At 40.5% G+C, this 27,008-nt stretch overlaps 2 protein-coding genes across 2 annotated transcripts in view; one reads left to right on the forward strand and one right to left on the reverse strand.

The window, feature by feature from the left end:
- Positions 1-27,008, forward strand: part of LOC129733348 (UDP-glycosyltransferase UGT5-like) — a 37,373-nt gene that overhangs the window by 2,274 nt on the left and 8,091 nt on the right. The gene's annotated exons all lie outside the window — the stretch shown is intronic.
- On the reverse strand, positions 1,983-25,039 carry LOC129733345 (uncharacterized). Its single transcript, XM_055695158.1, has 7 exons — positions 24,360-25,039; positions 7,450-7,508; positions 5,979-7,391; positions 5,774-5,914; positions 5,581-5,717; positions 5,376-5,515; positions 1,983-5,259 (listed from the first exon to the last, which is right to left on the reverse strand). Exons 1-7 carry the CDS (start codon positions 24,838-24,840, stop codon positions 3,506-3,508), a joined length of 4,125 nt encoding a protein of 1,374 aa, XP_055551133.1. The 5' UTR covers positions 24,841-25,039; the 3' UTR covers positions 1,983-3,505.

The following is a 27,008-nucleotide window of genomic DNA, read 5'->3' on the forward strand; positions in this document are numbered from 1 at the left end:
ATGAATTTCTTCACTGGAATCGTTGACGGCAGTTACCAGTGAGGCTAAATACAAGAACTCGCAGACCACCTCTATCTCAACTTGAGCTCGAGATTGAAGGTATGCACTGTCTTCTCGTGAAACCTCTTATTTTCAAGTACTTCGTCTTCGATGCATTGATGACCAGTCCAATCCGTTTGGCTTCGGCCTTTAGTCCGATGTACGTGTCCGCCATCTTCACAATGGTCCGAGCCACAATGTTGATATCGTTAGCGAAGCCAAACAAATTTTAGATTATCGTGCCACTCGTGTTAATCCTCGCTCTTCTAATTGTACCTTCCAGGGCAATATTGAACAGTAGATACGAGAGACCATCACCTTACCTAGCATGCTATAACCGGGGTGGCTCGTACTATATCAAAAAGTCGTCTCCATTCCCCTCGGTTCTAGGCTGTACGGCGCCAAGACGCCTGAAAGGTCTTATCTCTCGTAGGTCACTTTCAATCTGATCAAACCATCGTGTACGCTGTGCTCCTCTGTTTCTGGTGTCGAAGGGGTCACTGAAAAAAGTCGTTTTAACCGGGTTGTCAAATTAACCTTAACTAGATGTGCAATAGAGGTCTCTCCTAGCAGCGTGTGCAGCTTATGGTTCATACGTCTATGCCATTTTCCGTCTGTAGTCTGTACTCCACCGTGAATGGTTCGAAGGGCGCTGAGGTCCTTTGAGAGCAGTGTTTTCGTCTCTAGCCCATTGAGAACCTTTTGTTTAACTAGTGTTTTTTACAGCTTCAGCTCCGTACGTTGGTGCACTCGATTGGGTTTTAGCGTCTTACGAAGTGCAAAGTAGGCACAATTTCAAAACACTTTGGAATAGAACTTGGGAAAGTATTTTATAAGCAGCGTTAATAAGCGTAATGCCACGATAGTTGCAGCACTCCAGCTCGTCGCTCTTCTTCAAGATGGGGCAAACGACTTCCTCCATCTCACTGACAGTGACTCAGTGTAGTGCTCAGCAAGTGTTTCTTTACCATGTTTGCAGAGCTCACCCGGCAGGCCGTTTTTGCTATTCTTCAGCCTCCCAATCTCGCGCTGAATTTCATGGAGCTCAGGGGCTGATACCCGGTCATCTACTGCTCCCAGGTCCGTTCCAGCTCCGCTTGTTTGTTGCACCGCATCCTGTCGACCTCCTCCATATCGTTCGTGATAAGATTACCTTCCACATCCTTGGAATAGTCGGCTCGCGGCACGTAGTCTCTACGGGATTGGGTAATCTTTCCGTAGAAGTTTCGCTTATCATTAGCAGTGATTAGCTCTTCTAGCTCTTTATGGTCACGCTCCTCCTGCTGGCGCTTTTTATGTCTCAGGATCGTGGTCGTTCCTTGCCCGTCTGTACTTGACCAGGTTCTCTCTCGTCCCCCTTACCCTCAGGTAATTTACCTAGGTCTGGCTTTTCTCTGTCACCGCTGCCTCGCATTTCGTTTTGCTGAGCCTTTTCCAACCCCTTAATCCGCCGGGGGACCATCGTGTCAACTCTGTTTAGAGTCCACGCCAACACCATGACGTTGATCAGTCGTTCCTAACATGGAAATCAGATTAACCAGTCAGCACCAGTCAGCAGTTGTGTAATCATATGACTCGTGGAGACGTGAGATAGGAACTTTTGAGGGTCGGTGCCAAGTTTGACGCTCCTTCCAGGTTGTCAACTCACTAGTTGAAGCCCAAATCAGAACATCACTTCATTCTTTTTGTGTCAAAGTCAAAATTGCGATTCTCACTGAGGGTGAGTATCACAGTCACCTGAGGAACTGTAAAGAATACATAGTCAGGCTCTCGCAAGTAAAGTGAGGGGTAAAATGAAAAGATTAGAGGCTGGTAGTTAAAATACGTTAGTGAAATCTAACAATCGATTTTAATCGACAAGTCAAAATAGGTATCAAAAAAAAACTAGGGGCACTTAGCATGAGGGATTTCTCTGTAAAATTTAGTACTATCTGCTAGCCACATTTACACCATTAATACCGCAAACAGTATTTTATTGTTTTTCTCTCTTAAAATATACAGATGTAATCGATTGAATAGAGATAAATTTTTAATCATTTTCATATATAATAAAATATACATACAACGCGATAGCTTTACGTGTCTGTAGTGTATGTGTGTGTGTGTTTACATAAATAATATTTTATAAAAATAATATAAAACGGAAGAGTTAATCGATAGTTTAAAACTAAACATCATACATTACGAGCCTGTTACGAGCCAGTAGAAAGTGAAGTAAAAAGTAAGGACTAAGAAGAAAAACAACTAAAGAAGGAGGGTTATGGTGTGCTGTAAACGAAAAATACCTACACAGTAGAACGCAGTCTACGTGCCCGGAGTTGCTACTCAGCTGATTACCTATCGATATTTAAAATAAGTTATCTTAATAATCCTGTACCTGCTCTAGACAGTGCTAACCATCGGTGATCCTTTTTTTTATTCTATCGCATCTGCTACAAACGTTTGCACAACACTATTGTTTAAATATCAGCGTTGTCGTCCCCATATTTACGCGTATTTGCGTATTCGTTTTTTTTTCTTCTTGTTGTCGTCGACCCACGTAATAAATTAAAGCCACTGTCAGCTCATTAACAAATCATTAACAAGGTAAACAAACACTCGTTTCATACGACCCTTTCGTTCATTGTTTCACAGCGACGCACTCGTTTGTTTGTGTGGGTGTGTTGGGTGTTTTCTCTATTCACTTTTGCTGTTATTCACTCCTGAATCTAATGTTTCAACTACTTTAAGTTTTGTCTAAGCCTATTCACTATAAGTAATCATTTCTTACAAAGTAGTAAATTTGCATTTTTGCTTCTTTTTTTGTTGTTGTTGAAATAGAGTTAAAAATATGTGTTAATTGTTTCTTTGCATATTCCTTCATATAACTTACTAGAACAATGTGACCAAACAAGCTTTGTGTCTGTGTTTGTGTGCGGAAGGGAAACGTATAAATATGCGATATATTTCTACACGTAGAATAATAACATTGACAAACCAGTGTCGGTTTGTTTCTTGATTTATGTTTTTTTTCCGTTGCTTTACGGAAACAAGGGGAGATCGTGAATTGAGAAACTGAGAGCACACAGATTGTTGTTGACGTGTTATCAGTATTTTTGTCTGTTAGGAGAGATGGCAGTGCGATTTGTTTTTGTACCTTGCATATGAATGAATGCTAGAGCGAAAAGTATTGCAGAAGCACCATGTACAACGAAAGAGGTTCCAAATTTTGTATGTCATACTTTTTAAACTTATATGAATGAATTAAGCCAATTTCAACTTTTTTTTATGAGTTCTGCCAAAAATTCTCTCCGGTGGCTCACGCACAGCGAGGCAGGAAACGAAATCGCTTTCACGAGATGGAAAGGAAAAGGTCTCTGTAAAAGCGCGACCAAACTAGCGGTTCAACTAGAGTAAAGTAATTCGCAGAAATAAGAACATAATGCAAGAAAGTGCTTGAATTGGGGATGTGGAGGTCGGAGAAAACTTAAAAATTGTTAGCGTTTCGGTTGGACGTGTTCTCCATACGTGCCATAATTGAACTTAACAGATCACTGGATGTTTTGGATGGTACTTTCGATGATGATGAGAGCGTTGGCGGTTGATGATTGGGTTGTTTATTGCGAGGGACACTACTGCTACTGCTATTTGGGTGAAGAACGGCACCTTGAATAGATTTTTTCATCTTTGGTGTTGACGAAATTCGCTCAACGGTGTCGCGGTCGTACGGTTTAGTTGATGTACTGCCAGATAAGAACGATGGTATCGGTGGTGCTGGAGGGATAACGGGTGGAGAAGGTGGTAGTGGTGGCGCTTCCGTGGGTAGAGGAGGCGGTGGTGGTGCAATCTTAACATTTTCGACAGATTTCGACACACAATGTTCGACGGGTATTGCGCTAAGGTGCTGATCGTCATCCACAACCGTGGTTGTAATGACTTCCTCTTCTGGTTTTAGTAGTAGCAGAGTTTCGGTGCAGATTTCATCGCCCTCGGCTGAAATTGTCGTTTCGATTGCAACAGTAAGCTTAGCTTCATCGTTACAGTTTATCACAGACTCGTAATTGCTTTCGCCGCTAGTGAGTACTGCTGTCGGATGCGCATCTTCCATTAAAACGTGGCCATCGTCAATGATTTCGTTACCACCAGTAGAGGAGACTTCGGGAATATGTTCGATCTCAATCTCGACTGCCATGGGAGGAGGTACAACTGCAATGTTGCATTCTTTTTCCTTCGTCACACTAGAGGTTGATTCTCGTCGACTACTGCTACCGCTGTGCGGATGTCGTTCCGAAGAGGACGAAGAATGCGACAGTTTTCTGTTTCTTTCATCAGAATCGCGGTGCTTTGATGACGATATCGACGATTTACTTGAAGAGGAATGGTATTTGTGATGCCGATAACGATCCCGATCACGTTCACGCTCGCGATCCTTATCGCGTTCTCGGTGTTTCTCACGATCACGATATTTATCTCTGTCTTTGTCTTTATCTCGCTCACCATTCGACCGATGCTTGTCCTTCTTGCTACTGCTACTGTGATACATGTGGGACGATGAGGTTGACGTAGAGGACGAGTGCTTATGGCTGGACGACGAAATACTACCGCTACTACTTTTCTTTTCTAATTTGATTGGTTTGTCATCCCTCACCAGCTTCCTCATGTCGATCTTTGCCAGTTTTGCAGCTTGCTTATCGGGTGTATCCTCTACTTCGGACGTCTGCCTATCGTCCTTAGCATTGGGAGTTGCATTCAAGTCTTTCTTTTCAACCTTCTTTGGTTTGCCATCGTGTGTTCGCTTGACTGGCGTCTGCTTTTTATCGTCTGCCGAAATCGGGTGTGGTAGAATAGTTTGCTTCTCTTTGTAATGGGGCGGATCTACTTCGTATCCGTTGGCAATTTCCTGCACAATCTCCTGATCCGGATAGTACTGCTTAAGCCGCAGATGCCAAGCTATGCTGGTGACGGCTGTCACCGTTCGGAACTGGTGTATGATGTTACGGGGTAGAAAGTAAATATCGTTATCGTACAGTGATATTCGGGAATATTTAATTCCCTCCCGGCGCAGCTGGTTCAGCTTGGCGTCCTCTACCCACTGGACGCACTGTGAAATCGGTGGCTCATGCAGGTCCAGCTGTAGCTTCTCCACCAAATGCGGAAAGTAGTGAGCATCGAATGCGACCACGTCTTTGGTGATGCGATTTAGTTCGTCCGGGATTCCGCAGCGTACGGCTTTCAGCACACCTACGGAAAAAAGTTATTGATACGTTTTTTTTCTGTTAACTACTGAGGGAGTTTAAAATGTATATCAAAATATATTTTTTTTACAAACGGCAAAAAAACTATCAAAAGCAACATACCAACAGCTGCTGTCGTCATCCGATCGTGACCATGCCCGACGTGATCTGCATGCGCCTTGGTACGATCCTCGATCATAGTTTCTCGGGCTTCCGTAAGTCGTGGTAGGTATTGCAAATTCCTCAATTCATTTATCCGTGTCCTAAAGGGATTAACAATTAAACAAAATAGAATAATTTCAGATCGTTTATAAAGACTACGCCATACCTTTGCCTTTTCATAGGGGTCTTGTTGATTTCCGCTGTTGGAACCAGCTGTTCGCCGGATCTGATCCATAAGATGGGACCGTCGTTCGACAAACGGGGATCCATTTGCACAATTGATAGTTCTCCCCATGGCATCGTCTGAGAAATGTTTAAACATGAGTAAGTTTCCGATTAAGATTAAACACTCAACCTACCTTATTGAGGAATGGATTATCTTCGAGTCGTTTTAAAAGATCAGGAAAATAACCACCCACTTCTTCGTGAACCTTTCCCACTAGACTGATCTGGTGCAGTGGACCATATCGAACGGTTCCGTGCGAATAGTTCTTTACAACCTGTAATGACAATTGAGTTTTTCATGAGATATCTTATACTGAAGAAAAAATCTCTTGAAAATACCTGCTCATTGTACTGACTCATCGTGCAAGTTTCAATATCAGAATTCCTGCCTAGCACACCAGCCTTCACCGTCAGGTTAGCATAGTTTTCCGCCATATGCTCCAGCAAATCCGGCAGATAGTTAGCTGCATTATGTACAATTCCCATCACATGATCGGCATAGCCTTCTTCATCCTCGTTGAAGCACACGGCAAAGAACTCGTTCACCAGTTCTTCCATTTCGCTTTCCGAAAGTACGCTTATTTCGTCCTGATACATGTGCACAACAGAAGCACCTCCGTTTGGGTGCACCTCAATTCGCATGAACCGGCCATACTTGAGGTGCTCTAGACCCTTTCGGTTGCAGTGCATATCCCTGTTGACAGTAGCTATCCTCGTGGATGGCTCCAATGGTACTACTCCACACAATGTGGTCGGAGCTTCCGCTCTATCACGTTTGCACTGAATTCCAATGTTTGCTCGTTTGATTTTCGATCGCTTGTAACATCGGGAACATTCCCGATTGCTTCCACTGCTGCTACTGCCCCTGTGCACCGATGAAGATGAGGACGAACTAGACAACTTGCTACCACTAGTACTACTAACATGGGACGATGATTTATTGCCATGATGGCCGTGGTGTTCATGTGAAGAACTTTTCTCCACTGAAGTCTCCTGCTTGATGTGTATGGTAGGGGTTGAAAGCGTTGGGGCTGGCACGTTTATACCACCATTGGCCAGTTTTTCCGGCGTCACTACGGCTTCGCCTAATATCTCCTTCTTTAGCACGGCTGATTTATCTTCAACGTTTTTGGGCGATTCAATCTTTATCAAGATATTGGAGTTCTTATTGCTAGTTAAGTTAGTTGTACTGCCGGTAACACTACTGCTGCTATTGCTGGTGCTGTTGCTGCTGATAGGACCATTTGTGTCCCCGAACGATAACGCCCTTGTTACATCCTCGCGCGTTTTGTCCTGCTTCAGCGGCTTGTATTCCTTTTTGATGAAGACATCCTGCTTTTTGATGTTGCTATTTTCACTGTTGCTTCGCTCCAAATTGAGCAGTAAATTGATGGGTGATATCGGAGTTCCACCGGATACTGCAGCTGCCGCAACCGCCACTGCCGCTGGCACTGGAGGCGTAACATTGGCGCCACTGCATCCACCACTGTGCAATCTACCTGGCGATTGTTGACTTATGGTGTTCGTTTCGATAGTAAGCTCTTGCTTAATCTGCGGCGGAAAATCGACCATTGGTGTCGGCTTTTCCAAGGCTATGTCCGATTTTTGCAACAGGTGGTGCTGGTTTTCCTTGTTTTGAATCGAAGAATTGCTGGATGATTTTTCCTTCGAGTTCAGGCTGCTGGTGTTGGTTGATAAAAGACCACTGCCAGAAATAGTGTGCTCATCGGAGCGACGACGTTTTTTGTGTTCCTGCAGGAAGGAAAAGTTAGAATTAATAAGAGCTCAGCATCAATGAGTTAAACTATACCTTCTCACGGTCTCGGTCCTTATCTTTGTTTTTCTTTTTCTTGTGACTTCGTGAAGGTTCTGAAATAGAAGAAAACAGAAACGCGTTGAGAGATTCATCTTACGATTTTCGGATATAGTTCAACATAATTCTCAAGACTGGAAAAAGCGTTTGCTGTTCTGTTTAGGTAGCATTAACAACTGATCATATCGAGAATTTCATTGAGATGAACACTATCGACTATTACTGAGGTACGTTATGTCGCTCTTATTTTTGATCCAGCACGCTCAGAATGCCAAAATACTATCGAGTTCTCTCATATTAGCCATTTTATTGTAAATAGATGATTAGGAAACAAATAACATTTTATACAAAACTGTAAACACGCTCGCTGTACCGAAAGTACCCGACTGCTGACTGTTATGATGCAATGAGATAGAAAATTACTGATATCGATTAAACACCCAGTCATTGAAGTTGTCTGTAATTACTATGAATTAGCTAAAATGAGCACAACATGTTTAAACAACAATGAAAAGTATGAATAAACGTCGTTAGAAGCCTATTCGAAGGACACTCTTCCTACTGCACCAAGCGGAAAGATCACGCAAGTCCCTCAATCAATATTGATTTCTGTTCTACGAGGTTAAATTCGCTCGAGTACCCACGATGAAGAAAATAACAATGACCTAACATGAACCGGCTCGTTGTGTAACTGTCGTCTTGGTGGTGGCGGTCCGTAATTCTAAGGATGTTCCATACCATTCGTGTAACGAATACCTGACCAACATTAGCAGAAAATAATGCCACTTCGAAGTTTGAAGATATTTGCCATAATATTACTAGGTTTGGAGGAGATCCTTTGCACTAGCCCTGGTAAAAAACGTGCGAAACGAATCGAATACCAAAAGTCACAGCAGAGCCAGAGTAAAGTTCCTACCGCCTCGGCAAAGAACCCAAACAAGACGCTTGTTGGTTTGCCGCTGAGCTTGCACGCATCACGACGAACGTGGAAATGAAGCGCAATTCAGGCTGAGGATTGCAACGGCCACTGATGAGGGGATACGCCTGGAGAGGACGCCTATGGGAAGGGGAAGAGTTTACAGCTGAAAAAACGTATCACACACCATGCATCACAAGTGCCCGTCTATATATCTGTTCTGTACGATACAACGATGCCTTTGCTGCTAGGCGGTGGTGGGTGGATGCCAGAGGGGCAGCAGTGGAAAGTAAGCGTCGTTTGAGTCATAAAAATTTCCGCACTTCACACACCTCTTTTCATGCTTTTCCTTAGCTTTAGCTGCAAAGATCTTTTGTGTCTGACGTGCGGGTAGATAAAAGTAAGAAAAACTATACAGTCAGGTTTTTTTTTACGCGGTTTTTTTACGAGGTTTTTTTTACGCGGATTTTTGAATTAACGCGGTTTTTTACGCGGATTTTTGAATTAACGCGGTTTTTTTACGCGGATTTTTGAATTAGCGCGGTTTTTTTACGCGATACCGCGCTAATTCAAAAAAAATTTCACGAATTTCCGAATTAACGTGGGTTGGAACCAGAAATGTTTAAGTGTTTATCTAGTAAAAGACTTAGGACCCAAACACACACACGGCGTAATGACGCCTTCTCCATACAAAATGGAAGGCGGGATAGCGATCACGCCTTCTATTTTGTATGAAGAAGGTGTCATTGCGCCGTGTGTGTATTTGGGCCATTAGTCCAAAAAATACTCTCCGCCCACCGAAAGATCCGGAATGACCGTCAAAGACCGTCAAAGAGGACAATTTTAAATACTGGTTCTAGAGCGTCTCGGGTTTTTTCTAAAGCCCTTCTTGCTGGACTAGTTTACGCGGATTTAAAAAAAAACGTGGTTTTTTACGCGTATTTTTGAATTAACGCGGTTTTTTTTTACGCGGATTTTTGAATTAGCGCGGTTTTTTTTTACGCGGTTTTTTTTACGAGGTACGTATCCCCCGCGTAAAAAAAAACCTGACTGTACTCTAGTTAATATGATGAGTGAGAAAGGGTCAACAGCGTTTACCCATCTACCTGAGTTACATTTTTGAATTTAATTAAGTTAGGATGGATGGTCGTTAATTGTGATTTGCATATTACTCGTGTGCCGCTTGTAGCAAACTGTCAACAAAGGAAAGAGTCAGAATTTCTTTTTTTACAGTACCCAGTCAACCCAAGTAGGCTCCCCGAAAACAGACAAGTGGTTGTGGCATTACATTATAAAGGGTAGACTGGGCAAGATGAGCACCTTGAGAACAGATGAATTTGTTAGAAGATGAACGGTGTTGTCGGATTGAAACGGAGAGATGCCGGCTCTGGTAGCATTTCTATGCTAGGCACTAAATCTTAGCACTCTTGGAATCGTATTTTACACCAAGTTTGCGATATGAATCTCTCTTTATGACACAAGAAGCTTGTTTACCGTACCGATAATACGCCCTAAAGCAGTGATTTACTCCATTAAAAACAACGCGGTAAAAATTACTGCTGATGTAAGTAGATCCACTGCAAACAAAATATTTTTTTTTTTTCAAAAAAACGCTGACTCAGTACACTTTGAAAAATCATAGAGAATTCAAACTTTGTCGTAATGCTCTAAAAATTTGGATTTTGACAGTACAATAGTATACAACTATAAGAAAAATATAATTGAAATGAAATTCGCATTTTCAGTTTTGGGTCGATGGCCAGCGATTCCCCGCCGATTGATTCCCGTCGTATGTTTCACCAGTAATTTCCAAGCATTCCTGTCAGATAACTTTGTACTGCTCGTGCGTGCTTTTGCTGTATTGAATGTAGTCCCTTGTTTGAAGAGTTTGACACAAAATATAAGTGAATGAAAATAGTGCCGGAAATACTTTCAAATAGAAGATGGTGTCAAACTTAAGTATTAAACTTCATTTCTTCATTTTTCTCATTTAAACCCAGCTGTGCTACATTTCTTATATGAAAAAGTGCGCCATAATGACTAGAATACTTAAAAAACTGTAGAATTTTTTGCGGCTCCGTTCAACATGTTCATGGATTTTATACAAGCTGTTATGGTTTACTGACCTGTAACTGGTACGAAAAAACTGTTCTAACTTTCACACTTTTGGGATTTATAATACTTTGAATAGTTCAATTTATTTCACTAACTACAATCAACTTCTATCTAAAAACGATCGAAATTAAAATTGGGGTAGAATGCACTATGAAGCGCTGTAGAAGATTACTTGACAACTTAGGGTTTGTTACAACGATTTCTCCGGGGTTCCAGGATCCCGGGAAATGAAATATTCATTCCCGGGATTCCCGAGTTCGTCAGGAAACTTCACAAGACTTACTATGTTTTCCTACACAATAGTGCAATAAAACTAAATACCCTATCATAACGAAAATGACTATACTCTATAGAAACACTAAAGTCGGCAATATACGAAGCAAATATTTGCTTGAAATGACGGTCAATATTTGTTTGCCGTGTAATTATTTTCTATTTATTACACTGTGATACAAATGAAGAAAAATGCAAGAACTTCTGAAGTGACCTAGTGTAGGTTATAGGTCTTGTTTTGTTATAGGTCTTGAGTGTAACATTCGATCATACTAAAAATTTACATACAACTTTTTTTAACTCAGTCATTTCTGAACCGATTTTCAATATTTTGGCAGTTTTGGAAAGGGGATGAACATTTTTTAAATATATAGACAGATTTGTACCAATATCTTGAAAACATGTTGAGTTATTTGAGTTTAATTTTTCAACTTAACTTGAAATTTGCCACCTGTTTTTTGATTCGTCATTGAATATACTTTCAAAGTTTTAGAGTATTTGTAGTATCTTTCTCACAAAACAACAATATCGCACGCTAACCTGGATGCTAATAGCGGTCTAGATCAACTAGATTTGTTGAGAGAAATCGTTATCGAGAAAATTTCCAGCTCGAAAAGATCCTGGACCGAAATCGACCCCGATATCACAACCGTGTGAGAGAGCTAACCGTTCAACATCGCTTACCACGGAGCCACGGGGACCACATAAATTTTCTCACATGAATAGGTGGCAAATATCAAGTAGAAAAATTGCGTGAAAAAGTCTAAAAATTTAGATTTAAACTCAAATGACACAAAATATTCTGCTGATATTGGTACGAATCTGTAAATATTCAACAAACTCTGTTTATCCCCTTTCCAAAACTGCTAAAATATTGAAAATCGGACAAGAAATGACTGAGTTAAAAAATTATATGAGCCCCAAAAACCGTATTTTGACCATAACTTCAAATTTTAAAGGTGTTTGGAAAATTTCTAGTATGAGCGAATGTTACACTCAACAAGACCTACAACCTACACTAGGTCCCATTAGAAGTTCTAAATCGCTGTAGCACTGTGTTATTTGTCGAAAAATAATTATTAATTCCTTCAATTATTTATCAAATTAAGATACACGGACAACATGCACTGTGGAAGCTATTTCACATTCAGTAAATTAGACGGGTGCGACAAATTTAAATTGCTAGGATGCAACACAGAATGCTTGCTTGCGTTGACAAAAATTATTAACTTTCAATTACTTGTTTATTTGCCTTGAAAAAGGCATTTTGATTTCCGAAATTGGATTTCCTGATGGCAATCTTCATGCTGCCCCAACACGGGGGGAATAATGGCTGTCTGGCGACACACGCTGAGAAAAACCGCGCTGCTCCTGAGACGTGGTGACCATTCACAGGGCTAGTGCTGCTGCTAAGTAAGGACGACTGCTGTTGTCGCTGTCTAGAACTATTATGAGCGGCTCCGGCTGAAACAGGCTCTTATATAGGCCAAATAGCATGTTTTCAATTGCAAGGTATATGATCCTGTCGACCGTGCTTGGGAAGCAAGCATATAACGACCAATCAGAGGTCGAATTTTTCGTTTTGACAAGGCTTGACTATTTTCAATAGTACAATAGTGTGAATAATAAAATTACAATTATCTTATTTTAGGAAGAATCTTAGAAGATTTTCCAATCTATTGCTGCAAGAACGAAGGAAATCCATCGAATATTAACCGATTTATTAGCATTTGAAATTGGACATATTTTTCACTTTTTTCGGTTTTAGATTTTCATTTCACATCCCTATGTAGCCGAACTTCCTGAGAGAAGTATTCTACTTCAAAACTGTTGGCCAGTTTCCCATAGAGATATATTCATTTATTCCTGGCCCGGTGATGCCAGCTCCGGTGGCTTTATTCATTTTTGAACCATCGGTGTAAAAGATTATTGAGCCCTGTCGAACTGCTGACCTCCTGTTTCCCAAGATTTCCGTTCGGTCTCAATGATTTTATAGGAAGTGCCGAAATTTGGCTTATTTTCCAGCCAGTCTTCGTTTCTCACTATAAGTTAGTTTATATGAAAATTTTTCATATAAACTAACTTATAGTATGTTAGTTACATACTATAAGTTAGTAGCCTAAATGGTAGCTAACTATGCATAGTCTCGTAACAATAGATAGACTCAACAACTTTCTGAAAAAAAACTTCGGGAAAACATCGAAACATATTGTCCCATCTCATAAGATGCAATGGTATGAAACCACATAAAAACGCGTTTTTCTCGGCTTGCTGAAAAAGCAAATGGGACTGACATGCTATGCGCGGCAGTATAGGCCTGAAAACTACTTAACTGATCGGCGTTGAATTTTGTGTATAGGGGTTTCAGTGGCCGAGAAAGGTGACTAAGATAGTTCGAGACCCTCCCCTCTTCTGGAATGCTGGGGTCCCATACGAATGAAACACAAATTTCGTACAGCTCGAGAGCCAATCAAGCAAATACAACCAAAGGTGGCATGTGAATGATTTTAGGGGTAACAAATATGTTCATAATGGTTTGACAACCCCCCCCCCCCTCCCCCCCTTTCTGGTAGGGACGGGTTTCCCACAAATTTCTGCACATCTCGAGAGATCTTCTTACTATATAAAAATGGAATTCCGTAACACTTGATCTTATTGATATTATTCCCTCAGTCTCAGAGGTGTACAGTAATCATCATCATCTTGAATCGTTCTAAATCAAAAATAATAAGCGGTGACATGTAGGTTTTTTAACATGAGAATGTTCGCTGGTGTTCAGGAAAGACATTTGAGAAAAACTAATAGGTATTCAAATCCCATACGAATGAAACACAAATTTCGTACAGCTCGAGAGCCAATCAAGCAAATACAACCAAAGGTGACATGTGAATGTTTTAAGGGGTAACAAATACATATGTCCATAATGGTTTGACACCCATCCCTCTTCTGGTAGGGAGTGGCTTCCCACGAATTTCTGCACATCTCGAGAGATAATCAAATGAATGGAACCAAATTGGATATGTTGAAGTTTTTGAGAGCAAGAAAAACTTTCATGGTGGTTTGACACTCCTCCGTACTCTGGAAGGGAACGGAAGTTCCCCATACAAATTATACAGATATTTCAATCTGGTTTTCCGGAAAACAGCCTAAAATGATCGGGTCGATATACAGGGGCCAAAAAAAGCCTCCAAATGCCATTTTGAAATCCAAGATGGCGATTTCCGGTTTCTGAAAACAGCGAAAGTTGACCATACCACCCTATATGGGTATTTCCGAAATCGTAATTATGCACTGAAGCCACAGATCGACCTCAGACGACATTTTGAATTTAAATAGGCAACTTCCAGTTTCTGGAAAACGGCCAAAAACGGCCGATTTCCACCCAATATGATTATATCCGGAACCAGAATCATACATAGGAGCTAAAATTGACCACAGACACAATTTTGAATTCTAAGATGACGCCCTCCGGTTTCTGGAAAACAGCAGAAAATGACCGAATGGGTGTTTATTCAACAATGACACTCAGAGGCCAGTAATTGTCACCAAATGCCATTTTGAAATCCAAGATGGCGACTATCGGTTTCTGAATAACAGCCAAAGGTGATTAAATACAACCCAATATGAGCCAGGATGACGCAAGGAGCTAAAAATTTACCTCAGACACCATTTTGAATTGTGAGATGGCAACTTCTGGAAAACAGCCAAAAATGACCGAATACTACTTAATATGGATATATCCGTAATCGAGATGACGCATAGAAGCTAGGCATTGACCCTGGACGGCATTATGAATTCAAAGATACCACTTTCAGTTTCTGGAAAACATCCAAAATAACTGATTACCACCATGCGTCTTTCCGGAATCAGATTGATACCAGAAAAACAGCTGAAAATGACCGGATACCACCCTATGTGGAAATTTTCAGAATAGAGGTGATGTAGGAGAAGCCAAAAGTCAAGGGTGTTGTCATTCCGATGAAACCAATCATATCACACGATTTATCTTTTGACTTTGGTTACATCCTATGGCAGATTCGTCGTGCATTGGCAGACTATAAACAAATCGCAAGGAATCGATGAATTTGGAATATTCAAAATTATTTAATTAAACACAAAAGTGGGCAAGACGAAGTTTGCCGGGTCAGCTAGTTCAAAGTTTTCAAAATCGAAATCCCTGATTTACCCTGACACATTCCCTGAAATATAACATTAATTTCCCTGATATTTTTCATCTTTCGACACAAAAAAGTGCATTGTAGATGAACGCAATTCTGAAATCCAAGTGAAAAAAGTATTCAATCCGCTATGAAAAAGAAACCGTAGAGGTCCCGACTTAGCTTTTTATGCTAAAAAATCAGTTTTTGCGCAAGAGTCGTTTAAAAAGAATCGCGCCTCGGTTAAAAATGTTTTCTTGAATATTTTTCGGTTTCCCTGATTTTCCAGGTTTTTACCACCCTGTCCTAAGGGAGCGTCCATCTCATCATTCGATAGTAAAATGATTTGAGCCGAAAGCCGACACGAAAAGTCTGCCGCGGCCGGTGCCACTACCATTGGAGCATTGTGGCCTTTGTTGTGGTACGCCTTAGTAACGAGTTTGTTCGGTAGCAATGGTAATTTTCTATCGAAAATAACATCGAAATCGAGTATTTTAGAATAAGCATTATAAAAAACATATATTATATAGATCCTACAATCATTCTACACGTTCAATGTCGCTTGAAAACGATTTGAAATGCTTTTTTTTTCTATCTGAACCCGCCGTCATTTAAAAACTTCTCTGCGTGTTCAAGAGCGTCGTATCATTATATGATCAGTAATGGCTCTGTAGATCGACCAACTTGAATAAAAACCTCTGCTGGCCATGTTCGCTGTTCCGTAGCACCTATGAGAAAAGTGTTCAGGACAAGGACATAGGGTAATCGCTCCATTATTCATCTCAACAACTAGCAGGGTGGCCACTCAAAACTCGAAATTAAATTCCCGGTTTTTTCCCGGTTCGTTCAAATATTTTTCCCGGTTATTTGTACTTCAGAATTCTGCATTTTTTCATACAGTTAAGGATTAAAAAAGCGTGACTGTCGATTTACATCCCATTATCGAATTACATTCTAATATAGTCACTTTTTAAGCGTGTTCAGGCTTATTATAATCCAGAGATATTGTTGCAGAAATTCGAAAAATGTGACGGACGTCATTTTTTCCAAGAGGATAACGTTTGCGGTAAAAAAATGGTACCCCGCCACGTCAGAAACGGACATCGTGCGGCACTTTGTAGACGCCGGGTATGCCCGTTCCGGCATCTACAATATCTTGACACAATTGTACAACGATCAAAGAATCGAAAGAAAGCCCAGTTCCGGACGGCTAACAACCCTGAACGACAAGAAGCTTCAAAGGATGCTGAAGAGGAAGACCGAGAGAAAAGTGGCTAAATCGCTGCGTGCACTTGGCCGGGAGGTTGGTGCATGCGGTAAAACAGTGAAAAAGTTTTTGGAAAACATGGGCATACATGTCAGGAACCGCAATCCCGTCCACTGGTGCTAGTCTCGGAGCTGCAGGCAATGACGCAGCGACAGCGGTTTAAGATGGTCAAGTCGATTTCGCCGGCAAATCGCGATGTGGCAGTGGTGATGGACGACGAGATCTATCTCACCCTAGATGACAACGATTAGCAGGGCACTTCGTATTTTACCTCCCCTACGAAAAAAGTGAGCACCGAGGTGAAGTATATTTCACAGACCAAGTTTCCCAAGAAGCTGCGGCTATGGCTGACAATCAGCGAGAAAGGGATGTCAAGGTTGCTCTTCTTTTGCTCCGGGCTGGCCGTGAACGGGGAAATTTATAGTACGAAGTGCCTGCCAGAAGTTGCGTCGTTTATCAAGAAATACCATAAGAGCGAAGACACGGTGTTCTGGCCAGATTTGGCGTCGGCCCACTTCTCGAAGCGATCGTTGGAGGAGATGGAGCGGCTAAATATCTATGTGGTACCGAAGTCGGCGGATCCGCCCAATTTTCCCCAGCTGCATCCCATCGAGAATTTCTGGGCAAACTTGAAGCGCAAGATCTATTCCAATAATTTTGTCGCGAAAACGGAGGAGGAATTAATACAAAAAAAAAACGAAGAAAGAGTTTAAAAACATGCCTACACGCATGTTTTCGTCCGCCATGGCGAAAGTTCCGGTTAACTGCCGTTAGGCCGCTCGCAAGGGCGTAGATTTTTTTTTGCAAATAGGATAATATAATTACCACTAATGGAAAATTTATCCAACTCAATTATCTGTCTTAGTTTTTTTTTTTCAGCACCATCTGAAAAAAGTCTATTTTTTTACCGCAAACGTTATGTTGTCTACAAGTAACTTATAAACAACGCATATAATACTCATTACCAGGGACTCCTAGGCCAAATTAAGTTTGTAGGAACCGTTTTTACCTCAATCACCTAAGATTCAATATATAAAAGAAATATGTTACACATTTTTTGCAAAACAAAATTTATATTGATCAGACCAATCAGATTCTCACAACACTTAAAACACATTACTTCACATTATACTTAAACACATTAGCTACAAGAGCACGGGCCTTCTTCCGGGCTTCTTCATCTTGATCTGAATGTTCCTTCTTCTTTGTCTTCAACAATTCAACATATCGGCTATGTGAAATGCGAGCGTAATGGAATCACGACTTGGTGATAAATAAATAAATAAATAAATATCAATTTCATCTCCACCACCGGCATCCTGTACTGCATCGTACACCAACCGCTGAATCAAAATCTTCTTAAAAAACACGGTCAAGTTAGGAAGTTTCTTGCCTAAATCAGCTATCAGATATCTACAGAAATTATCAAGGCGCTTCTCGCTACGGCGGTAGGAAGTCAGCAATGTCTTCGTCGAATGCAATCTGTCAACTACAGTTCCCGCGAGATTATCTTTGTGAACCATTTGCTCTAGGCAAAATTCGAGCCGTTTGACTGCTACTTCTGGGGAGCTTACCATGGTCAAGTTAGTTTCCAAGAGAAAGATGAATAAAAACAAAACTGATATATGCACTGTAGGAAATGAGTTGCCGGGGTGAGATTGTGCCATCCAGCCCGTGACCTGTCAGCCATCTCTTCCGGGTCAGAACACCAGTCTTTCTCGGTCAAGTTTTCGAGAAAACTTATTCAGGAAATTCCGGTTTTGTGATCGCCATGAGATATATGACAATCACCCCGGCTTGTAATATTCAGTGAAATTCCCGGTTTTTTTCCCGGTTCCACACAATTCCAGGTTTTTTCCCGGTTCTCCCGGTTTTCCCGGTTGGGTGGCCACCCTGGGCAGGCACTTCTTACTTTAATCTTCCTCGTTCACGGCCAGTCCGGAGCGAAAAAAGAGCAACTTTTACATCCCCTTCTCGCTAATTGACAGCCACAGCAGCACCTTCTTGAGGAACTTGGTGTGTTAAATGAAATTTCCCTCGGCTCACTTCTTCGTGAAGGAAATAAAATACGAAGCGCCCTGCCAGTTGTTGCCATCCATGTTCGCCAGGCAATTTTCACAGTTTTGCCGGTGGCACCAACCGTTCGACCAAGCGCACGCAGCGATGTAGCCACTTTTTCCTCGGTCTTCCACTTCAGCATCTTTTGGAGCTTCTTATCGCTCAAGGTCGACGGCTGTTCGGAACTGGATTTTCTTTCGATGCTTTGATTCTTGTACAAGAGTGCCAAGATCATATTGATGTCGAAACGGGAGTATCCGGCGTCCACGAAGTGTTGGACTTCTTGGAAGACTTTACTTACAGAAGTGAAAGTCTCACTTTTCTGATCAATAAAAAAAATGCACAAGAGTAGCTCTTAAAGTTTTCGGAATCGAAATTTTGTTCGTTAGATAGCAAATCGCTTGGAAACCATGAAATCTGTGGTCGCTCGCATATGTGCACGGCAATTTTAAGTTACGAACATAGCAAACATTATATTTTTTGGTTTTGTCTGATAATTCCGTGTGGGTAAGTACCCACAGGGATATTTTCCGAGTGGGTACTACTACCCACACTACCCACATGAAACGCCGGCCCTGTCTGAACCCGCCATTTAAAAACTTCTCTGCATGTTCAAGAGCGTCGTATCATTATATGATCAGTAATGGCTCTGTAGATCGACCAAATTGAATAAAAACCTCTGCTGGCCATGTTCGCTGTTCCGTAGCACCTATGAGAAAAGTGTTCAGGACAAGGACATAGGGTAATCGCTCCATTATTCATCTCAACAGCTAGCTGCACCTATACACTTAAGTCGCTTTTTACGCGAGGAATACGTGCCGCGTAAAATAAACCGCGTAAATTCCGGAATCCGCGTAAAAAAACCTGCGTTAATTCTGCAATCCGAGTGAAGAGAAACCGAAATCCGCGCAAAAAAAAAAATCCGCGTAAATTCCGGAATCCGCGTAAAAAAACCCGCGTGGATTCCGGATTCAGCGTAAAAAAACCGCGTAAAAACGACCTCAGTGTATTCATCTTATTTCTTTCATTTGTCCAATTTACCGCCAAATTTCTACAAATTTTTTGAAAGTAAATCTATTCGCGATTTTGTCAAGTGGTTAAAAATTTTACGTTGAAAATATGGTAAAATTTGACGATAAATTGATCGAAAAGGCGTGATGAGATGAATATAGGTACTGAGATGAATATAGGAGCAATTATCCTAAATCACCTTTCTGCATCTATTAAAACACATTTCAGTTCTAGTAGATCGTAATAATCATAGCAAATGAGTAACGATAAAAGTTTGTGAACTTTATTAGAAATATAAAATTCTGATTCCACGAACGTAAATTCAGGGATTCCATCATAAGAAAGTTTTTAGCGGAGCGTCTAGTGGATTTCAGAACGAGCTGGTAGAATTTATAAGAAACTACATGCTTCAAGCAATCTAAAACGAAATTCCTTAAGCTGAGCATTCTGCAGAATGAGTCTACAGATTCGGCTCAGTTATCTCAACTGTACCCTGCGCTACCCGATGGTAATAACTATTCATAAAACACAGTCTGCTCACAAGTTGCATTTTCGAAATTCAATCTAACGAGACTACTAACTAATGTTCCTGAAATAAATAAAAAAAAACAGAAATCATTTTTGGTTTTTGAATTTCTGGAACACCAGTTGGGTGGTTCGAATACTTGGGTGAAATTGCTATGTATTTTGGTATAGATGCTGATAAAGTTGTCGCCAAGAATATGGTACTGTAATGTCCGAGGATAAATCTGATGAGCAAACATTAGTGAAGCAACGGTCTTCAAAAGCACTGCCACACACTTGGTGAACTCGGTGCTACTTCACTCATGCACAAACAACAAAACATCGTCAAGGTTTTTCAAAATGATCTAAATCTCCTGCGGCATTAATCCCGCAGTCACCAAAACGCACCGAAACATTGAAGATCAACATACCAAATGTTTGCAAGACCAATGGTCAAATAATTTGATCTGCAATATGCATTAATTAACGGAGAAATTTACCATGGTAATTTCTTTTTATGCTGAAACTTGTTCTACAGCCAAAAGTTTGCACGAATTAGTGCCGGAGTTCAACACTGTGTGATTGCTCGTCACATTACGATATTCTTTATCAAATTTTGTAAACAAACAATTTGAAACAATTGCGAAGCTATTGTTAACAAGCTTGATGCTGGCCTAATCTACCACGAGACCAGCTGAGAGGCTGATGACTCCTTTTTCAATTTTTCTAGTTCTTCGACGGATCAAGAGTTGCTTGCGGTCGAAATCGGCTCAGAAATGGTTCGAAATCATGATTGCGATTATGGAAAACCAGAGGCGTCTCGTCCACCTGTTCAAACTGTTCATAGGACAGGTAGACAATCTCAGACAAAAAGTTAACTGTTTCACACTTTTGGAGTGGATGAAAAATCATCGAAAGTAATTTATTTGTAATTGTAATGTTATCCCGAACATGCTTATTCTGTTGTCAACTTAGTGGAATCTTATCCGCCGCAAAGAATGTAACCTGATGGGTTACACTTCAAACTACGCCATACAACTCACACGCAACGCAACCCACACTCAGTAATGACTACCGTTTGTTCAGGCCTTTCATTTGAACCGAGAGTCGTTCAAACACTTCTCTGCGACAGGGCAAACGCAGTCTGCTATGTTCACCGATACTAATGCAACGCCTTGCGTAAAAATGACGTTTTTGGTTCAAACTCATTGTTGAACGAAAAGCTGATAGCAACGAGAGAAGACATCATTATACACCCTCTCTTCAGTGTCTTTTCACCTGTTTCGTTTTGCCTTTCTGTTTCTTCTCTCGACATCGTTGAAATTCGAGAGAGACCATGTGGCCGCGAGAGTACGCAGATTCCAATCTTCAGAGCTTTCGTAGCAGATTCATTCATTATTTTTCTGGGTGTGGTGGTGTTCTTTGGTTTTCATTCAAGCCTTTTCATCCATTTTGTTCATTCGAAAACTTGAACGTCGTATAGCCCGTATAGTACACGTTTGTCTTTTACGCGCTAATTACTTTCTAGTTTAAAATTTTATCATCGTCTAAGGATACGATTTAGCATGGAACTAAAATTCGATAAACAAAGCTAGGTTCTTTACTCACTTGAAGAGCTTAGAGGCAAAAACCTAACTAATAATAAACCTAACTTCGACTGTCGTTAGAAAAAAACCTGCAAGAAATTATTCTGAAACGCTTTGGCTGGCAGAATAATCTGGCATTGCCTAACACAACGGCATCCGTTGAACGAACTTTATCAGTTCTTCGATGGATCAAGAGTTATTTGTGGCTGTAATAGGGCCAGAATCGGTCATAGTTAATGACAATCATGATAATAGCTGTGGAAAACAGATTTCCTCTATGAAATGAAGCAGATATCATTCTTCTACGAAGAAATTATCGACAATTAGCGCTCATAATAGACAGTAGGATTCCTTTGCCATATAAATAAATGAAATTTGTCCAATCTTTCTTCACAACACTATTGTTTCAATGTAGCAAAAATTGGTTGAACAGGTAGCCCACTTGGCCACGCGTCGCCTCTGTGGAAAACAGATTTCCTTTATGAGATGATGCGAAGCCATGAGGAAATTATTGAAAAATATGTACCAATCAAATAAAATCACCATACACCTATAACAACGATGAACGCGGATGGCCCACATTGAATAATCTACATATATATCTACATATACATATAAAAATGCAGTCCGGTCTATCTGTCTGTCTGATCCATATAGGCTCCGAAACTACCGAGCCGATCGACGTAAAAATTTGTATGTAGGAATTTTTAGTGCCGAGAAAGGTTCCTATGATGGTTTGAGACCCCTCCTTCGTTTGGAGGGGAGGGGTCCCATACAAATGAAACACAAATTACTGCACATCTTGAGAACTAATCAACTTATTAGAACAAAATTTGGGAGGTGAATGTTTTTAGGGGTAACAAATATGACCATAATGGTTTGACACCCCCTCCCTCCCCTCTTCTAAAAGGAAAGGGTCTTACACAAATGAAACACCTCCCTCTTCTAAAGAAGCGGGTTAATACAAATGAAAATCAAATTTATTCGCAACTCAAGAACTAATCAAGTAAATGGATCCAAATTGAGCATGTTGAGGTTTTTTGGTGCAAAAAATATTTTTGTGGTGGTTCGACACCCCTTTCACTTCTGAATGGGAGGCCTCCTATACAAATCAAACACAAATTTCTATAGTGGTTCGACACTCCTCCGTACTTTGGAAGGGAAGGGAGGTCTCCCATACAAATAAGCAGATATTTCAACCAGGTTGATGCACAGGAGCCAAAACTCGACTCCAGACACCATTTTTGAATTTAAGGTGGATGCTCCCGGTTTCTAATATTGGTGTTTCCGGAACCAGGATGACGCCCAGAAGCCAGAAAATATCTATAAATGCCATTTTGTAATCCAAGATGGCGACTTCCGTTTTCTGAAAACAGCGGGAAGTGACCAAATATCACTCTATATGGGTATTTTCTGAAATCGTTATGATGCACTGTAGCCACAAATCGACTTGAGACAACCCCATTACATTCTACACATTCTAACTGTATCTTCAGTCCAACCTCAAGATGAATTCATATTGTCTGTGCTATTGTAACATTTTTACCCCGCTAATGAACATCTCAATCTGGTGATTTTATAATACATTAACAAACAATTGAATTGAGCATTTTCCAAAGCTGTAGTTGGACTTTGCACTTAAACTGTATGAGGAATTGCTTATAAAGTAGTTTGTTTATATAAAAAAACAGGTTTCGTGAATGTCTCTTATTTCTGTGAAAACTTTGTGTTTTTGTACAAACATGATTCTTGTTCACATTAATCGTTGCTGCCATAATCGCATGTTGGCTAACTACTTCGGCTGATCGATTCAAAAAAGAAGGATTCAATGTGGTATGATATGATAGCACGCTGCCCATTGCAACAAATAAATTCAACGGTATTAAATATTGCATTTAATAAATAGTTGTGCTTTGAAAAAATAAAATAAAATAAAATACAGTTTATTATCATAGGATCGAAGGAACAAAAATCTACAAGAGCACATTCATACGATTGATATGAAGTTTTGTTTTGATATTTTTACAAGGATGAGTTACCTTCCAGCTGGTCTCGAGGTACGATGCTGGCCTAACAAGCCAGTTGGCGTAGGTTCGAGTCTCGGCTCGAAAGAGACTGTTAGTGTCAGTAGGATCGTAGCGCTAGCCTCGCAATTGTCCTGTAAACTAAAACAGTTGGCTGCGAAGTCTGTGTAAATAAAACAAAAGGCCGAGTTCCGAATCGGAATGTAGCACCCAAGGCTTTGCTTTTAAGGATGAGTATGAAACTGCATGATAAACGCTAGAAGCAATCATATCAATACTCCGATTTTTAATTCAATATCTTCTGATTTTTGCGAGCAGTTTTACCCCTAACATTTTACACAGGTTCTTGCGAACCATTTTGATTTTAATGTGCGTTTTCCAGATTCAAAACTTAAATACCGTATAAATAAACGGGTTTGTTTTGCTTATTCCGTATTAATTTTGAGAGAATCGAAGTAAATTCTTCAATATAATCCAACACATGTCAGTTGTTTTTCATCAATGATGCATTCCCACAGTAGTTTTATCAGCACATGCCAACGAATTATAATTTCGTTTATGGGAAACACAAAAGATTGTATCAATTATTCTGGAATTATTCTAGTATGGCGTATAGTCCTATCGATTGTCATTAGTAGGAACATAATGAACTTCTAAAATTCATTAGATGCACGCGCAGTTACATAAATTTTCATCTAATGATAACTTCTGTCAACATTGACTTGACCAAAAACTTGTCAACATCAAATAGTGTAATCTAGTAAAACTTGTAATATTTTGAGAAATAAAAAAAAAGCTTCTCGAACAAATACCTAATCAAAATTTGTTAAGTTCAACAACAACAGTGATCACACGTAAAAAGTATCTGTCTGTCGTGAGTCATCTACTGCATAAACGAAAATCCCAAAATAAAACATTGATAAAAATCAAGTCACAGCAAACTTGGCCGAATTCAGTCCCGGAATTTCAGTAAGGTGCAAGTAATCAAAATGTTACCATTATCAGTACGGGGTCCGTTGATATCCTTAGCCGGTGTCTCGCATTTATCATTATTTTTAGCGAGAGACGACGACGACGACGTTTTCGCGGGGCTGCTGTTGCTGCTGTATGTGTCTACGTGATTTTTCGACGCCTTCGCACCCTGCTCCGCCACCGTCGCTACCATTGTCATCGTTATCTTCGCTTCTGCTACAGCTGAAATCGGACCAACCGCGGTAGCAGAGGTCGACGGTGGCAGGATAGCAGAACTTTTCCGATGGCCTCCGTCCGGAATCGGTTCCGTCGTCGTTTTTGGTTCTGTTTTCGAGATCTCAACACGGGCACTAGCTTTACTACTGCTGCCACTGCACTTTTCCTCTTGCTGCTGCGTACAATATTTACTACACTCGTTTTTCGCCACTTGGACTGCACTGTTCGACACTATTTGGCCATCATCGGGGCCGGGCTTCATTGTAGCGCACTTTGCCACTGGTTTCATGGCTGGTCGGAACGGATTCTAGGGCCACATTTCTCCCCCGCACGAGTATCGACTGTTTCACTGCAATTAACGAATCACCACTTTTTCTTCTCACGCATTCTAGACTTTTTGCACTAACTCTGTTGGCACGGATTTATTATGGTGTGTGCCCCCGAACGATTCGCGACTCGATAGAAAATCGTAATGGCGACCGAGAATGTGCCCAGCGGGCACGAGGCTGTGCGGTTGAACTGTGGCTAAGAAGGAATGAAACTGTGCTACACATTTGGCAACTGAGAGTGTGTAGAAAAGTATTGCGCAGCACTTGCAACAGGGTTGCACAATGTTATTTAAATGAAAATTCACGAATTATTTCTTTCAATTATTCAATTTATTTCGTTTTCGGAATTATTTAATGAAACCGACTTTGATTACTTGTATTGAATATGTTTAATATTTTGTGCAAAAGAGGAATTGATGTGTTACCGAATTTCAGTTTACACATACAGTACTGAACAGGAATGTAACACATTATACAACGCAAACAAGTTTCAACAGTCAGAGTGTATGCAGATTAAAATAACATTTTACTTTTAATTCTAGCGCAAAACGGAAATATATTAAATCTTCAAATATTTGTTTGAAGCCCTCAAGGACAACTGTTGTCCAATTTTATATTGGAAACAATGTTTATCGCAACTGTGTGCAACCCCGACAGAAGGGAGACATTTCTCTGATAACACAGTTGAAAACTGTTTTAACGCTGAAAATTAGAAGGCCCATATCTTTTGAATACCAACATTCCAAAACGTTTATGTGTTGTCAAAATACGGCAACGGCAACCTTTCATTAGAGGAAGTGCCGGCTAATGTACATACAATTGATGCTGTTCGCTACTTTACAAAGGCAGCTTTTAAAGGTAGTACCACTGCATCTGACAATATCGCTGCTGCTGATGTTATCCGTTGCCACAGCTGCTGCTGCTAAGTGAGGACTGTTGTAGTCGCTGTCTAAAACTTATACGAGCAGTTTCGGCTGAAATAGGCCAAATAGTTCATTCCGAATTACTAGGTCTATAATTCTGTCGACCCTGCTTGGGAGAGCAATCATATAACGACCAATCAGAGGTCGAGTTTTGCGTTCTGGCAAGGTTTGGCAAATTTCAATAATACAATAGTCCGAATTATGAAATTTTCTGCATTTGGGAGGATTCTTAGAAGATTTTTCAATTGATTGCTGCAAGAACGAAGGAAATCCATTGAAAACTAATCGATTTATTAGCATTTGAAATTGGACATATTTTTCACTTTTCCTGGTTTTAGGTTTTTATTTTACATCCCTATGTAGCTGAACTTCCTGAGAAACGTTGTTCTACGTCAAAAAATCAAGATACGTTGTATATCATGGCGAATATAGACTTTCTATAAAAGGCTTCGAGTAAAATGATCGACTGTGGTAATAAATTTGTAAGCACGACATCCATTTTGATTTATAGTCCAAATAACTCGTGAAACAGTTATAAACACAGCCTCCAAAGTTTTCTGAATATATTAAAATGGCGAACTTTTGATGTTGGATTTTGTATCGAAAGACGCAGAAAAAATTCCGAACCGCATGGCAAAAAACAACAAAATTTTAGTAAAACAATTGACGGTTTTTTTGTATGGACCCCACTGCGTGCTATAGTCTATGATATTATCGAAGCATAAGAAACGGGGGTTATTAAGTCTGGAGGGAAGATTTGTGTGGAAGAGCCTGAAAATAAACCCATTTTTAAGACCTTTCTGCCAATGAATGGCTTGGTTCTACTAAGATTCAAACCTCTCACCACTCGCTTGTCAAAGCGGACTCTGTAACCTTGCGGTTGTGAACCCAAGAAATATTTTATGGCTAAATAAGCGCTTTTGTAACAATCTTATTCAGCTGACGGCTGAACATAGGTCGAATAAAGAATTTGTAAGCGTTTAATCAGCTTTTAATCTATTGGTTTTGGAGAACTAAATCAGCTACTTGTTACATTCGGCTTCCTTAATAGCAAAACAAAGGTTTAATAAGAAATAACTCAGCCATTTGAATAACTTTTATACATGCTGATCGATTCTGTAGAAGCGATTCTTCATTCATTGTACAGCTTGTAGACAAAATCTCGTTTATAGCCAACAGTAGCTTATAGTCTAAATAAGCGCCTA

The sequence above is a fragment of the Wyeomyia smithii genome, chromosome 3 (genome assembly GCF_029784165.1).
Source record: "Wyeomyia smithii strain HCP4-BCI-WySm-NY-G18 chromosome 3, ASM2978416v1, whole genome shotgun sequence".
Taxonomy (NCBI): Eukaryota; Metazoa; Arthropoda; class Insecta; order Diptera; family Culicidae; genus Wyeomyia; species Wyeomyia smithii.